General features: G+C 49.7%; 2 protein-coding genes across 4 annotated transcripts; both read left to right on the top strand.

The window, feature by feature from the left end:
• Positions 1–1,799: 1,799 nt before the first annotated feature.
• Positions 1,800–7,114, top strand: LOC116576918 (translation initiation factor IF-2-like). Its single transcript, XM_032319475.1, has 3 exons — positions 1,800–1,809; positions 5,063–5,982; positions 6,193–7,114. The coding sequence occupies exons 1-3, from the start codon at positions 1,800–1,802 to the stop codon at positions 6,247–6,249; spliced, it is 987 nt and encodes a 328-aa protein (XP_032175366.1). The 3' UTR covers positions 6,250–7,114.
• DYNLL2 (dynein light chain LC8-type 2) lies at positions 3,860–13,421 on the top strand. Of its 3 annotated transcripts, XM_032320644.1 has the most exons (4): positions 3,860–3,998; positions 4,230–4,319; positions 8,354–8,492; positions 11,343–13,421. In XM_032320644.1, exons 3-4 carry the CDS (start codon positions 8,361–8,363, stop codon positions 11,478–11,480), a joined length of 270 nt encoding a protein of 89 aa, XP_032176535.1. In that variant the 5' UTR covers positions 3,860–3,998; positions 4,230–4,319; positions 8,354–8,360; the 3' UTR covers positions 11,481–13,421. The 3 variants fall into 3 exon arrangements, with proteins under 3 accessions (XP_032176535.1, XP_032176536.1, XP_032176534.1); XM_032320645.1 differs by lacking the exons at positions 3,860–3,998; positions 4,230–4,319 and adding an exon at positions 4,340–4,364; XM_032320643.1 differs by lacking the exons at positions 3,860–3,998; positions 4,230–4,319 and adding an exon at positions 5,267–5,517.
• Positions 13,422–15,107: the final 1,686 nt, after the last annotated feature.

Here is a 15,107-nt window from a genome sequence, read left to right as displayed (position 1 = left end):
ATCATAGGTTTGGGGGCTGATAAGGACCTTACAGATTATCCAGTCCTACATTTTCTTGATGAAGATATCCAGATTCTGAGGAAAGAAATGATTTGACTAGAGTTGAATTGGGCTTAGGACTTCTCTGACTCCCAGTCCAGTGCTCATCTCACTAGTTCTCAGGTACATTGTTGATCCTTTTTTTTTTTTTTTTTTTTTAAAGATTTTTATTTATTTATTTGACAGAGATCACAAGTAGGCAGAGAGGCAGGCAGAGAGAGAGCTGGAAGCAGGCTCCCTGCTGAGCAGAGAGCCCGATGCTGGGCTTGATCCCAGGACCCTAGGATCATGACCTGAGCTGAAGGCAGAGGCTTTAACCCACCGAGCCACCCAGGTGCCCCTACATTGTTGATCTTGACTGGCTCCTCCAGGTTTCAGGGGACTTGGGAAGGAGGAAGGTTGATATTTAGGGCTTGGTAAATGGTTGCCTAGGGAAATATGTTTTCCAAGGCCACTCAAGAAATCAGTGAGGAATTGGGACAGATTCCAGTAGTTCTTGTCACACTGCTCTCTTCCTTAGTTTTCCCCCCCCATGGGGACTTGGCAGAGGGGACTTGTTACCAGGGTCTGCACTGCACTAAGTGTCAGGTTTTATGTTCTCACCCTTCTCCATCCTTTTGGAGTCTTTGAAGCAAGTCAACAGCTGAAGGGGTTGGTGAAATCGACTTTTGTCCTTGCCATGCTCTCTTTCTTCTGGATGACTGGGTCAGCTGGGGTGGAGAGCCTTTGATTGTCTTTACCTGTAATCGTCAGGCTATCACCCAAATACCCAGCAGGTAGTATAAGGAGGAAATCGATTTCAAAGTCAGGCCTGGGCGTTCCTCAGCACTGACAATGATTTACCTTAGCCAGCAACTTGCTCCCCAGTGTAAATAGCAGTGTTCCTGGTTCTAAAGAGACTGAAAAAGCCTGAGGAGGTTCTTTGGGTGGAGGAAGGGATGAAGTGTCCCAATTCGTGCTTTTCCGCCATCCAGTAGTTTCATCCACATTCTTGATTTTGATCACCGTGTGGGCCCTGGGGGCCGCCTAATTCCTGACCTCTCCATTGTGGGAGTCCCACAGGTCCTACCCTGATAGGGATGTTCAATTTAACCAATACGGACAGAGAACTTCCCATGTTCCAAGAACTGTGCTAGGTTCTACAGCCCACACATAAATAAGATGTAATCCCTGTTTGCAAGGAACTACAGACAAATTTAAGCCTCGCAAGTTTAATACAAGGTGGTTGGTGATGAACACCTGGGATTCAGGAAGTTTTACAGAGGACACTCAAGCCAGTAAGTTAGCCAGCAAAGAAAGCCACAAGCCTCACAGGCAAGGCCAACCACATGAACAAAGGTGTGGAATCTGGGTATAGGGAAAACCACAGGCAGTAGCCGGTGTTACTAGAGCACAAAGAGGGAGATGGAAGTGTGGGGAGAGAAGGCGGGGGTGGGGCGATGTGAAGGGTGAGATGGGGGAGGTAAGTTATGGGGAAGAGCTGTCTTTTTTTTTTTCTTTTTCTTTTTTCTGGGCAGAGCAGAGGGAAGTGCCTGGGAGATTTGCATTCTAGATAGATCACTCTGTGTGGATTGGGGAGGAGCAGCCTGGATTGCAGGCAGGGAACTATTGAGAAGAGATGATGAGTTCCCCATGCAGGGTATTCACAATGAAAGGGCATGGGGGCTGGAAAAATAGTCAAGAGTTGAGTGATAACAGACAAGGCGTGGGTAAGGGTGTTCACAGGTTTTTGACTTGGTCTCTGGGTGGATAATGGGGCCATGAACCAAGGTAAGAAATGCAGGGAAGGGAAATAAGTCTGGAAAAGAAATGTTGATGATGGCTAACATTTATTAATCACCTCTATGGACCAGGCATCATGCCAAGAGTTTTTAATGCATTTTCTCATAACTATGAAATAGGTATTATTCTTGATTTATAGATAAGGAAAATGAAATTTTCAGATGATGAATAGCTTGACCAATTCTGCACAGCTGGTAGATTGGTGGAAAGAGGTTTGAATTCAGGCATTCTGGCTCCAGGGCCAATGCTCCTCATGACCAGGCTTTATATGTGTGTATGTCTGACGATTTATATTTATATATTTATATGTGTGAGAGTCTAAGGAGCCTGCGGGCCTGAGAATTAGGGGGGCCACCAGGACCCAGATTATGGTAAAAAAAAAATGTGAATGTGGATAAAACTACTCAAGTTGAACAGTGACCAAAGCACAGGGCCCTGGGGAACCCTTAGGTTAAAGGAGGAGGGAGAGGGTAAGGAGCCTGCAGGGAAGACAAGAACGTAAGTTCCCTCTGATTTTTTTTTTTTTTAAAGATTTTATTTATTTATTTGACAGAGAGATCACAAGTAGGCAGAGAGGCAGGCAGAGAGAGAGAGAGAGAGAGAGGAGGAAGCAGGCTCCCCGCTGAGCAAAGAGCCCGACGTGGGACTCGATCCCAGGACCTTGAGATGATGACCTGAGCCGAAGGCAGCGGCTTAACCCACTGAGCCACCCAGGCGCCCCTCCCTCTGATTTTTAAATCTGAAGACACGGTTCTGCCATCTGGGCAACAGATAACTGTGCAATCACAAGTGTGTAGTGGCATGAAATAAGAAGATCCACCAAATTAAGGCGACATATTAATGACAACAGTTACTACGTTGCATAGTGATTACCCCACAGTAAGCATTTCACATAAATAGCCATAATCACTATAGCACGTTTCCCAAACTGTGTCCTGTGATAGTAGTTCTTGCAGAAGTTAATAAACGTTTGGATAGAAAAGGGCTTCGGAGCCAGATAAGTTTACGAAATGCTGGTATAATTCAGGCAGAAAGCCAAACCCTCAGTTAACACTTTTTTCTTTTCTCTGTTAGGAGGTGGGATAGAGGAATCACTAAAGGTATAGGTCCTGGGAACAGATAGCCTGGAGCTGACGCCTGCATTGACAAAAGCGGGGTAATCTTGGGCAAGTTACTGAACTTCTCTAAGAGGTAGTTTCCATATCTGCACAGGAAGATAGTAATACCTGTTCACTGCGATTATTCCAGATTTCAATGCAACAATACTTTGAAAACACTTAGATTAGAGCCTGGCACGGAGTGAGTGCTCTATGAATATTACTATCTATAAACCATGCCATTGTTAGCAAGTTTTCCTGACATCCCAGAGCCTTAAGTCTTTCTCGCACATATTTCATACACGTACAGATACCCACATTTCTGAAAAGTCAAAGCCTTTGTTCTGACTCCCATTAGTTGAAGTTCTTTGTGCCCTTACCTCCACCCTACCATGCCCCAGGACTGGGAATGACCAAAGGTTGCAGTATGCTACTCTATCTAGGCAATGGGGCCAGGGAGAGGGAGGATTTATATGCCAGCAGTACGGACTTGGAAGGATCACCACAAGTTCAGTCTCTTTTAGGTACACTTGAAAAGAAATATGCATCTTTTGGGTGAACACTGGCCTGTACCAGGGCACACAGCTTAGCCAGTGGAGTGCAAGCTGTATTTTTTAGCCCCCACTTGCTCTTTAGGTTGAATGTCATTGTATAGTGAACAACCTGCACAACCATATGTTGCAGTTCTGACCTTCAGGCCATAGAAGGGGTTGGAAGCTAATGACCATTGCAGAAAGAGGGTACAAGTTCTCTTCCTAGTAGTCCATGAAATCAGCTCTCCACAAGCCTTAAGGTGGTCAAATACCCTTCTTCATCTCCTCCCTCTCTGCCCACATGTGCCCCGCCTCCCATTCATTCACACAGAGGCTGACATCAGAATACCCTGGGTGTGAGGGGATACATCAGACCTTGTCTGTTCCCCTGGAATGCTGACAGAGGTTGGGACATGACAGAGCAGCAGAAAGCAGAAGTGGGAGGGCGTGATTTTCCAGGTTTCCCCTGATACATAATGAATACTAAATTATGATGTTCCACACCAGAGCAGACCACGGCCAGAGCAAGAACGACTTCCTGAACAAGGTTTGAGGCAGGGAAGGGAAAATGATGGGAAGGGGAATTTAATCCTCACTGTGTGGCCCAAACACGTGGCTCCCTATAAAGATTCTCACCACCCCTTTAGGTAGACACTTCCTTTGTGAAACAGAGGGGAAGAAAAAGGCAGACATTTCCTGTTCTCTGGAGGTGGGTGGGGTGGAGTAATGGGCAAGATCTCTCCCAAAGTTCACTGGGCATTTACACACACTCCCACAGAGAGCCTCCACAGCCACCAGAGGAGCCGCTGCCTAAAAGCACCACTTTTCAGCCTAAAAGCCAAGACCAAGCCTGACCTGCGGTGATCTGGTGAGAGCTCTGCCCCCTTTGTGCTTTGGTTCTCTTCTCTATAAGGTGAGGAGTATGCACGGGCTGAATTTTAAGTTTCCTCATAGGTCTGCCACACTATGGTTCGCACCTCTCGGGGGTTCTATGCACTCCCCGTGAGGTCGTCACCGACCAGAAATGGCTTACTCTCACCTCTACTCCAGAATCCTGCGTGCCAAAGACCAACCTCCCTTTTCACAACCTTGCTTAGAGTCTGCCTCCATATAGCTCTAAGACGATAAACAGCAGCTGGGCTCCAGCTGCGAGCTGAGGTCCTGTGGCCTTGAGACTCGGGAACAAAGACTGAGCTGGGGAAGGGACTTTTCCTGAATGTAAGGGGAGGGGAGCCCTGGGGCTATTTATGCTTTTACCTCTCCGTTGAGCGGTTGTTTCTCTCCTTCCAACAGATCTGGGGGAGGGGGAGGGAGGGAAGGGGTGTCCTGTCTTTTCTTCTGAGGCTGATGACTTCACCTCCTTTCCCTTCCTCTTCCTCTGGTTAGGGTCTCTATCTACCCCTTCCCCATCTGCTCCAGGGTCTGAAATCTCCATCCCTCTCGGTCTCTTTATTCTCCTTGAGATTGGGGTCTTTATACCCCTCCCTCTTCCTAAGCCTCGCCTACTTATTCCTTTTTAGGCCTGGCCTCCTAGCCCTGGGTGGAAGGGTCTGCATTCTTCTTCTTCTTTCTCTTCTTAAGGCCACATCTCCCTCCCCCCACCCTTTCCAGCTCCCCCTCCCTCCGCCCCGAGGCATTGTGGGAGGAAACAAGATGTGGGGCGAGAGCGGCGCGGGGAGAAGCCCGCAGTGCGGGGCCGGGCGGGCGCAGCCAATGGGGAGCGCGGACGGCGGCGCGCGCGGCGGGGGGGCGGGGGCGGGGCGCTATTTCTGTGGGGGCCGCGCGTCGGCCGTGCTCAGCGGCAGAGCGGAGCGGAGCTGCGAGGCGGGAGCAAGGATAAGGCGGCGGGCCGGCGGGCGCGAGGCGGAGAGCGGGTGCCCGGGGAAGCTCGAAGGGCGGACGGCGGCGGCGAGCGATCGGCCCAGGGCCGCGGGAGCCGGAGACCGCGGCGGCGGCGGCAGCTGCTGCTGCTGCTGGAGGAGCCGAGGGGACACCGCCCCTGCCTGCGCCCGTGCCGAGGCCATCGCTGCTCTCCCGAGGCCCCGCGCGGACTAGCCTCCGTGAAGGTGAGCGGTGGGTGGGGGAGTCCCCTTGGTGGCGGCCCGCGGCGGTCGCGTGCAGCCCCACGCGCGAGGCCCAGCCCCGAGGCCCGGAGCCGAGCTGGCCTCGGCGTGACGCCCTCGGGGCCCCTCCTTCCCGGAGCTGCGCCACCCCGTGCCCTCGCGACCCTCGGGCGCGGCCGGAGGCCCGGGGCTGCGGAGGTGCGGCTCCCTGCCTCCTTCCCGTCCCCTCCCCTCCCCGGAGTCTCCCGGCGCTGCGTGGAGGCCTCTGGTGTTTGGGGCCGAGGGAGAGGGGGTGGAGAGGGCTCGGGTGTGACGCGGCGCCTCCTGCCGCCGCCGCCGCCACACTCCGGGGCGTCCTTCCTGCGGCGAGGACGCCCAGTCACTCCGGCGCTGCTCCAGGCCGGGCGGGGGAGGGCGGCTGACCGGCCGGGGCGGAGGTGGCGGGGAGGATGCTTTCTCATGCCCCAGGTGTTGGCCTTCGGGGGCCGCAGCTCTCCGGAGGAGGGCATGGTGGAGGGATAAGTCCCCTTGGAGATTTCAAGGGGGGAAATGTCAGCGTTCGGGGAGGGGGCTCAGGGGAGGGTGGTCCGGGGCTTTCTGAGACTTGGCCTTTTATGACACAAAACTGGGGATAGCGGATAGGGAGCTGTCCTGGAGTGCCTTCTTCGCTTTTCCTAGGAGCCCCTGGCTTTCGACCGAGGCAGCTGGCCTGGGGCCCTCCGGTCATCTTTCTGAACGGAGGCCCAGGTCCCTTGCTTGTTTTCCCAGGAGGGAGGTGCGTATGCCGGGCACCTCCGTGTCCTTTTCTCACTGGCACCTTGGACACGGCAGGTTGGGGCTAGGCCTCACCCCTCAGACGCCTGGGGGGCCGGGGGTGAAGAATCGTAGCATTGTAGTCACAAGACCAACGTTATGTAACCGCAGGCACTCTCCTACTAGAGAGTAAAGTGGCTTTTAATTACTGTGACAGAGTTGTTCCTTTGGACTTTGGGGATGAGGCCGGTGGAGCAGGTGAGGTTGCTGGGAAAACCAGTGCCAATTTCACGCTTTAACTTCAGTGTCTTACCAGGCCCCACCCCCACCCTTGCGTTTGTAAACAGTGCCCCCTTCTGAGTGGTAACCTGGAATAGGCCATCAGGTGACACTAGTTTTCTTCAAATAGTCAGTCTTATAATACTCAGAACATTCTTTCTCTGTAGTTGTGTATCTGCTCAAACTCATTGAAGTTGCCCCATTTATCTTCTTTCAACCATGGGTTTTTAGAATGAAGGTATTGCTTTGCCCAAGGTCATGTAGCTAGTCAGGCATTGAACAAGGTTCTCCTAACCTTTTCCTCAGCACCTGGTGATGCTCAGGTACTTCTTGGGGTGTGGGGTCGGATTTTTCTGGTCCACTAACTTTCCTCTGCCAGTCTCTGCTGAAATAGAGCCAGCCCTGCTTAGTTTGAGGTGCCTTGGGTGCGGTCAAGGACTGTGTGGTTGGCAGCTGGCATATATGCTTTCTTTGCATTGGGTACAGGCTAAAGGAGTAATCGTGAGTTCTGCTTTCCCTTTTAGTCCACCCAGCACACAGGCTATTGTGGGCGCAGAGATCAAGGTGGCCTCGAACGGTACCAGGGATCTCTCCTTGAGCAGGCAGGCCTCCTGTGTAGCCTTAATATCAGACAGGGCTGGAATGACGACATCTTTTGTCTGCTGGGCCGGGTGACAGAGTCCTCTTTTGGGGGTGGGGGTTGGGGGAATCATTGTGATGGGACTGTGGTCAAGGACAGAGGATTGGGTTTTGCAGCTCATCTCCTCGGTTCTTGAGCAAAGCACTCACCTGCTATAGACTGCCAGTCAGGTTCTGACCAGCCTTCTGGGGATTCCTGTCATCCCAGGAACGGACCGTGCAAGGTCTACCCCAAAATTCTGGTCGCTATAGGATGAATGCCAAGGGTTAGATAGCAGGGATATGAAATGGGGCTGTTAAAATAACAATTCCTCACCTTTTGTTATCTCTCTCACTGCCGGGCATTGACAACCTTTTTCTGTGGAAGGCCAGATAGAAAATATTTTAGGCTTTACAGGCCATGCATTGTCTTGGAACTACTCAACTCTGCCATATTTGCCTGTTCTATAAAACTTTATTTACAGAAACAGGTGGTGGGCTGAATCTGGCCCACAGACCCCAGTGTAGACTGTCCTTGTTTGCAGATGCTTTCATATAACCTTAATTAATCCTTGTAACAACCCCAGATGGAGAGTTATCCTCATTGCTAAAGTGGAAATATCGGATGCAGGAAGGGTGAGTGGCTTTCCAAGACTACAAGATACAGGAGTTCATAGTCAGGACCAGAAGTCAGGCCTACTGATTCCTAGTTCATCTTCTTTCCACTGTGTTACCAATGATGCAGTAATGGTCATTAAATCAAGGACTTACTGTGTTCAGGTGTTAATGCCACCTGGTTTGCCCTCCGTAACCCTGAAGGACTCCATTTCAAGATGATGGTATGAAAGCACAAAGGTTAAGTAACTTGCCCAAGGACACAGCTAGTAGGTGATATATTGTAATATCTGGGCAGTTGATACTATTTAAGATACCAGAAATAGATGGAAAAAGCCTTATTTTATAAATGCTAAAAATCAATGGCTTCTTAGGTCTTTTCCTATCCACCTTGTATTTCCCAGGTTTGGGGACCAGGTCTTTCTTAAAAGCTTAGGACCTCCCTCTTCTTATAATGCCTCATGTCTGTATTTTCTGTCGTCTTCTGTTCTCCCACTGAGGCTCCGTACTCAGCTGCTGATGTGCATTGCTTAGAGCATGGGTTATCAGCTTCACCTCTCTGTTTCTTCTGCAGTGTCACGATGTCTGACCGGAAGGCAGTGATCAAGAACGCAGACATGTCTGAGGACATGCAACAGGATGCCGTTGACTGCGCCACGCAGGCTATGGAGAAGTACAACATAGAGAAGGACATTGCTGCCTATATCAAGAAGGTGCGCCAAGAGAGCTGTGGCTATTGGCTAGGGGTAGGGGTAGACATCTAAGCTGTTCCCCAAGGGGATCTGAACTGGGGACTTAGGAAAGCAGGTATATCCCATGCAAACAAAACCCAGAAGCTTACAAAGCAGACAAATTAGAGAGGGATTCTTGCCAAAGCATTCACCTTACGAGTTCTTTTTTTTTTTTCTTTTTTTTTTTTAAGATTTTATTTATTTATTTATTTGACACAGAGACAGACAGACACAGACATCGAGAGAGGGAACATAAGCAGGGGGAGTGGGAGAGGGAGAAGCAGGCCTCCTGCCGAGCAGGGAGCCCGATGTGGGGCTCGATCACAGGATCCTACGATCATGACCTGAGCCAAAGGCAAACACTTAATGACTGAGCCACCCAGGCGTCCCTACCTTAGGAGTTTTTTTTTAATTTTTTTTTTTTTTTAAGATTTTATTTATTTATTTGCCAGAGATTACAAGTAGGCAGAGAGAGAGAAGAGGAAGCAGGCTCTCCCTGCTGAGCAGAGAGCCCGATGTGGGACTCTATCCAAGGACTCTGGGATTATGACCTGAGCTGAAGGCAGAGACTTTAACCCACTGAGCCACACAGGTGCCCCACCTTAAGAGTTCTTTATAGGAGCTCTGCTGAGGTGTGCTTATGTGTGTGTGTCTGTTTGTGTGTTTATAGATAATTTTGTGACTACAGGGCATTGGGGAGAGAAGCTTAGGATCAAATGTAACTGGTTGAAATCCGAACTATTCAAAATGTAAATCGAGGATAATTGAACAGATAATACAAGATCATACACAAGTTTTTCAAGGAACTGCATCATTTAAATGGGATATCCCTGTAATAATCTCTATCCTATAGGAAGTTTCTTCTTTTTTTTACCCCCTCTTAAGGACTCAGGGCACCTGGGTGCTCAGTGGGTTAAGTGTCTGCCTTCGGCTCAGATCATGATCCCAGGGTCCTGGGATGGAGCTCCGTGTCAGGCTGTGTGCTCAGTGGGGAGCCTGCTTCCTCCTCTCTCTGCCTGCCTCTCTGCCTACTTGTCATTGCTGTCTGTCAAATAAATAAAATCTTTAAAAAAAAAAAAAAAAAGGACTCAGGTACTGTATCCTCTCCTTTTCCCCACCTTCTTAAGAATGGGGTGGGCTTGAATATGTAATTTGCCAAAAATAGATGAGCAATATTGGGGTAATAGGTTTAGTCCCTGAAAAATTCCTGAGTGAATGGGTGAATTAAATCTGGTTACCTAACACAGGAAGCAGCTGAGCTAGAAGTGAGAAGTGATACCCAGGGGCCTCTGATTCCCAGGCAGAATCCATGTCTGCTAGTGGCATAGTCCTAGTCTTTGATGTTTTCAGCTGTAGTATCCCAAAAGGGATGCCTAAGTGTAGATTTGTTCTGGTTCATAGAGGTGTGGTAGGGCATCCTGAAGTTTTATAGGCTTCTGCTTTCCTACTTAGGTGGGGTGGAATGAAAAGAGGAAACTCTGGAGTACTGAGAGACTCCCCGTATAAGGAGCCCCAGTGGGTGAGGAGCCAGCTGGGGGTGCTGGCTCCTTGCTAAGTGATCGCCTTAGGTGTCCTGTACAGGGAGAGGATCCAGAATCATGGACTCTGAGTCAGGAGAATCCTTAGGTTAAGTCTGGTCTAGCTTTTTTGTTTTGCTGATAGGGAAAATGAGACCCAGAGAAGTGGCTATGGTTCTCCTGTGTTACAGTGTCTTGAGAGTCAGCATTAGGGCTGGATTTGATGAGCCGTCCCCTTTCTACTGTTCAGTAATACCTCTTGGAGTCCCTTGGTGTAAGGGACAGTGAGGAGGCAAAGAGGTTTTTTTGTTTGTTGTTTTTTGTTTTTAATTTTTTAAAAATATTTTTATTTTATTTATTTGACAGACAGATCACAAGTAGGCAGAGAGTCAGGCAGAGAGAGAGGAGGAAGCAGGCTCCTGGTGGAGCAGAGAGCCTGATGCGGGGCTCAATCCCAGGACCCCGGGACCATGACCTGAGCTGAAGGCAGAGACTTTAACCCACTGAGCCAACTAGGCGCCCCGGCAAAGAGGTTTTATGCTGAGCACCTGAGGGGGCAATCCTAGGTTGGCAGCTTTGCTGGGTCCATGGTAGAGGTCTGTTGGATGGCAGGGTGCATCTACTGAGCCATCTGTTTCCTCCTGGATCTATGGAGTGACAGGGAACTGTCTGTCTGATTAGGTCAGAAGGATTTCCTAGGTTGCTTTGATGCTGAACTTGTGCTGCTAAGAGAAGTAAGGGAATTGCCTTGATCTCATGGTCGATGTCCTTGTTCTGCTACTTAAAGCCCACACAGTACCTGGCACAACAGGAGTGCCTTTAATGTTGACTTACAAAGAACTGCTTCCTGGTACTCCTGATGTTTGGCTCTGGTGTCTTGGTTCTTGGCATTTGGAAATGCTGGTTTAGTAATGTGGGAGGCAGCAGTTGGCAAGTCAGGGAGGCTTGCTCCTCCTTGCTTTCTTCATACTTTGAGACACTGGAGTGGTCTCTTACACCCTGGGCTTCCTTATTCCTTTGGTAAAGAATCACAGGGTGGACCATGGAGTAGGGTGGCTAGGAGGAGGAGGAGAGATGATCAGAGTATAAAGTGCTAGAGAGAAATAATGGAGTTTGCGGTGTTCCATTATTAATGAAGGAAAGAGTGTCCTAGACAGCCTTAACCTGAGCTCCTGAGGTTTGGGGAGTTGAGGCCATGGCCTTAGGGTGGGGAGGCGGGGGTGATTACTAAATCAGATTCCTATTCTGACTTCTCGTCTTCCAGCTATCCTAATCGCCTTTCTTCTCTCCCTTTTATTTATTTATTTTTTTTTAGGAATTTGACAAGAAATATAACCCTACCTGGCATTGTATCGTGGGCCGAAATTTTGGCAGCTATGTTACACACGAGACAAAGCACTTCATCTATTTTTACTTGGGTCAAGTTGCAATCCTCCTCTTCAAGTCAGGCTAGGTGGCCGCAGTGAAGGTGTCAGTGGCGGCGGCAGCAATGGCAAGCAGGCGGCGTTGCTGGGACTGTTTTGCACTGGGGCCAGCATCAGGAAGTCCTCTCCAATGGCTGTGCTACTGCATGGACTGTATACTCGATTTCATGTGTATGTCGCAGTAAACAAAACCAAACTTCTTTCTGTTTAGTTGCCTGGGGAAGAAGGCTGCTTTATGTTTATTTTCAGACTTTAAAATTTTTTCTTTGTATTGCACTAGGAAATCTCTCCCACCCCTCCCTCTTCTCTTTCTCTCCCTACATAAAATTTTCAAAAAGCCCTCAACAAAGCCTGTAAAACTAGGAGGGCTGGGGGAGAGCAGGCGGTTTCTGGAGGCAGAACTCAAATTGTGCAGCCACCTCCTCGTGGTGGTGGGTGCTTCTTTGGGATGGCCGGGGAGGCTGCAGGGGACAGCGTAAGGATTGGCAGGGAGAGGGGGATAGGAAGGAGGCTAGGGGGATTGATCTAGTACCAGGGAGAATATTCCACTGAACTGTGATTCCACGGCTTGGGGCACAGGGTGGGGTGGGGGGTGGATTCTTTGAGGGGCCCTGAGACGTGTTTGTCTGTGGTGTGTGGGAGTGGGGAGCAGACTTATCTTGCTGTCTTTGTCAGAAGAGTTTCTAAGTAAGGGCTGTGTCTTTGTGGATTACCTTCTTTTATTCTTCCTGCCAGAGCTCATGCTAGGAGGATTTTGGGGGTAGGATTAGCTTGATTTTTTTTTCTTCGATTCATTCTTCTCTCCTCCTGTCTGCTCCCTGCTTAGCCCTCAGTTTTCTCATTCCTCTGGAGTTCTCTTAGAGCAGCCCCTGTTAGTTGGCTGGCAAGGGAATTTCTGGTGACTGTAGTTCCTTAGTTGTCTTAGCAATCAAACCAAATCAATGTCTCCCTTGATTCTCCTCTGTGTATATGTGTGTGTATGTGTATGTGTGTATCTTGGTTTGGGGTAAAGGGGAGGGAGGGGCAGGACAGTGTGGAATCTCTAAGGCGTATGGTTAGATAGGTGGCACGATTAGTTCTGATTGGGCCTTTATGTTAAAAACCTCTGGGGGTGTCTGTTTAGGGGGTGAAGGCAGTTGTCAGCCCCCATAGGCCATCTGGCCCAGACATTGCTTGCCCTATGGCTGTCTGTTCCCCAGAAGGCTTTGGGAAAATAGCGCACGAGGAGATGGCTGTGATGCCATCTGCCCTGGAACTGGTTCTTAGTGGAGAGGAAAAGTGACTTGTGGGTGTTTGCAGTCCTTATGGGAGGTGGGGATGGAAGTGATAAAGGGCTGTAAGGACCTTTGGGGGAAATTTGGAGGGGATTAGTCTTGCAGTGGTGAAGCCAGGTATCAGGAGATAGAGCAGGGCTGCTAGAGGGAGGAGATTCCAAGGAAAGTGCAGGGGGAGATCTTGTCTATTGATCAAACGGGGGTGGGGGGGAGGTCATTGCTGACCGAGCTGCTGATTCTTGTAAATCGCATTTAAAACTCTCATGTGTAGGGTTGGCACTGTGGGAGGGGGGTGGTTGGGATCCAGCTCATTCTTTTTTTTTTTCCCCCCACAAGTCCATCCTTGGGGCTGGTGGGGAGGCAGGAGAATTCCCCCTCCCCAAGCCTTTAGTGTGTGCCGAGCTTTCTTTTTGTTGCTGATGGGGGAGGGTGGGTGCTGACCAGGGATGGTTAGTGAGTTCCCTATCAAACCCTTCGGTGGGCACAAGATTGAGTGCTTGGCTTTAGGTTTTATTTTTTTATGAATGTCAAAATCTGTGTTTCCCCCTGCCTTCCCAGACTTGTGTGGTCAGTTGGAAATGTCTGGTTTGTGTCATCTCCCTCATTTCTGGAGCAGGGGCTGAGACCCCACCACATCTCCTATGCTCTGCATCCATGCCTCTTTTGGACATTAAAGGTCGATTGATGCACTTCTGAGCTGTTTGGGTTTTTTGAGGGTGAGAGGGGGGGACAAAAGGGCTACCCTGGTGACTGTGGTGCCACACATGGGTGGGGGTAGAGGGTATCTAGGGTGGAGTAGGATGGGGGCTGAAGAGATAAGATCAGACAAAGAGAGACTGATTGCCCTGAATCAGATTTTAGTTGTAGGGTCTAGTCTGAGGCCCCTTTACTGGGGAGAAAATTAACCAGCAGTAGTCACTCACAGTCTTTCTAGGTCCTTGTTGGATATGGCCAGGTGAGCCACATTTGGGGTCTTTGATATAATACATGTTGCCTTCCCTGTTTCCAGCCCCAGGTCCAGATGGCAGTTTTCCAGCTGCTGTCTTGGACCTGGAGGATCTTTGCTGCTTAGAACCTTTGGCCAAGCCCTCCTACGGCCAAGAACCTATAGCCCTCTTAACTCCTCCTCCTGTGCTTCCCCGAGGCCTGGACACTATCAGCCAAGACCTGCTCTTGCCACTTAGAAATGGAAAAGTGGGGGATCTTTAGAAGGATGGAAGCACTCTTGATGGAACCTGAGTGATTCTTCCGATTCCTGTGTTATTCTGGCTGTGCCACTTGGGGATTCCTGCATCCACACACCTGAAGAGGTGGGCAATACTTAAGAGAGTATCTGCCCATCCCTGATGCCAAGCAGTTGTTGGAATCCTTATGGAAGTGTCTGGGAACAGGGTTGCTTTATACACCTTTCCATTGCCACTTACTCAAAGATACCTGAGTTTTTGCGTACTTGAGCCTAGGATGCTGTCACACAGAGCAAGATAAATTCTGTGCTCCCATGGCATACATATTCTAATCAGGTAGAGCACACCTACACACTGATAAGCTTTTTCCAATAGTGATAAATGTACAGTCAAGGAAATAACTGGGCAACGAGTTGTTGGTTGTTGGAGGTAGGTAGACTGAATTCCTTCAGGTGGGAAGTTGGGCTGGATCTTGGAGAGGGTTCTGCCTCTGGTGCAGTGAGGTCCTAAGGGACTCTAGAACCCCCAAATTCTGTTCTTGCCTTTCCTGGTATGAATAATTTGATAGAGATGGAGCATTGAGGGATGGGAGTGAGGCCACAGTCCACGTTTTGTCTGAAGGGGATCTCTAGGGCTTAAACTCCGCTTTTTGCCCTGGTGAGAGAAGCCATCCAGCTGGTATCCGTGGACAACATATCCAGGTAGGTACACTGCTCTTCTGGAAGGCTAATCCCACAAGGCTTTGTGGGGAGGATGGGTTCCAGAAGGGGCTGTAGAAGGCAGATGGACATTGTATTGAGGAATGCAGCTGCTGTCAGAACTGGGGCCAGGGAAAGAGTGGGATTGTCCATAGCCTACCTCTCTTTTATCCTCTTCAATCTTCTGGGGCCTTTGGCTAAACAGAACTGAAAGGCAGTTGGCAAGGCTGACCCAGGCATGCAATCTGGAGGGAACGGAGCAGGAAAGATAAGAGAATAAATCCAAGGGGAGTAAACCAAACCAGCATGGTAGGGAGTGGTCTCTGCCGTGTCTGTCTCCAGAATTCTAGTGGTCCCGTAGCCTAGACTTAAGGTGTGGCTGTCCCCCAGACTGTCCCCTCACTTCCTTCATGTCTTTACTCAGACATTGTGTTAGCAGAGGGGCCTTCTGACATCCTGTATGAGGTGGCACCTCCTTACCACCACTACTAACCTTACCC

Source organism: Mustela erminea, chromosome 18 (genome assembly GCF_009829155.1).
Source record: "Mustela erminea isolate mMusErm1 chromosome 18, mMusErm1.Pri, whole genome shotgun sequence".
Taxonomy (NCBI): domain Eukaryota; kingdom Metazoa; phylum Chordata; class Mammalia; order Carnivora; family Mustelidae; genus Mustela; species Mustela erminea.
Note: the sequence above shows the minus strand (reverse complement) of the source record. Positions and strands in the feature narration are given on the sequence as shown.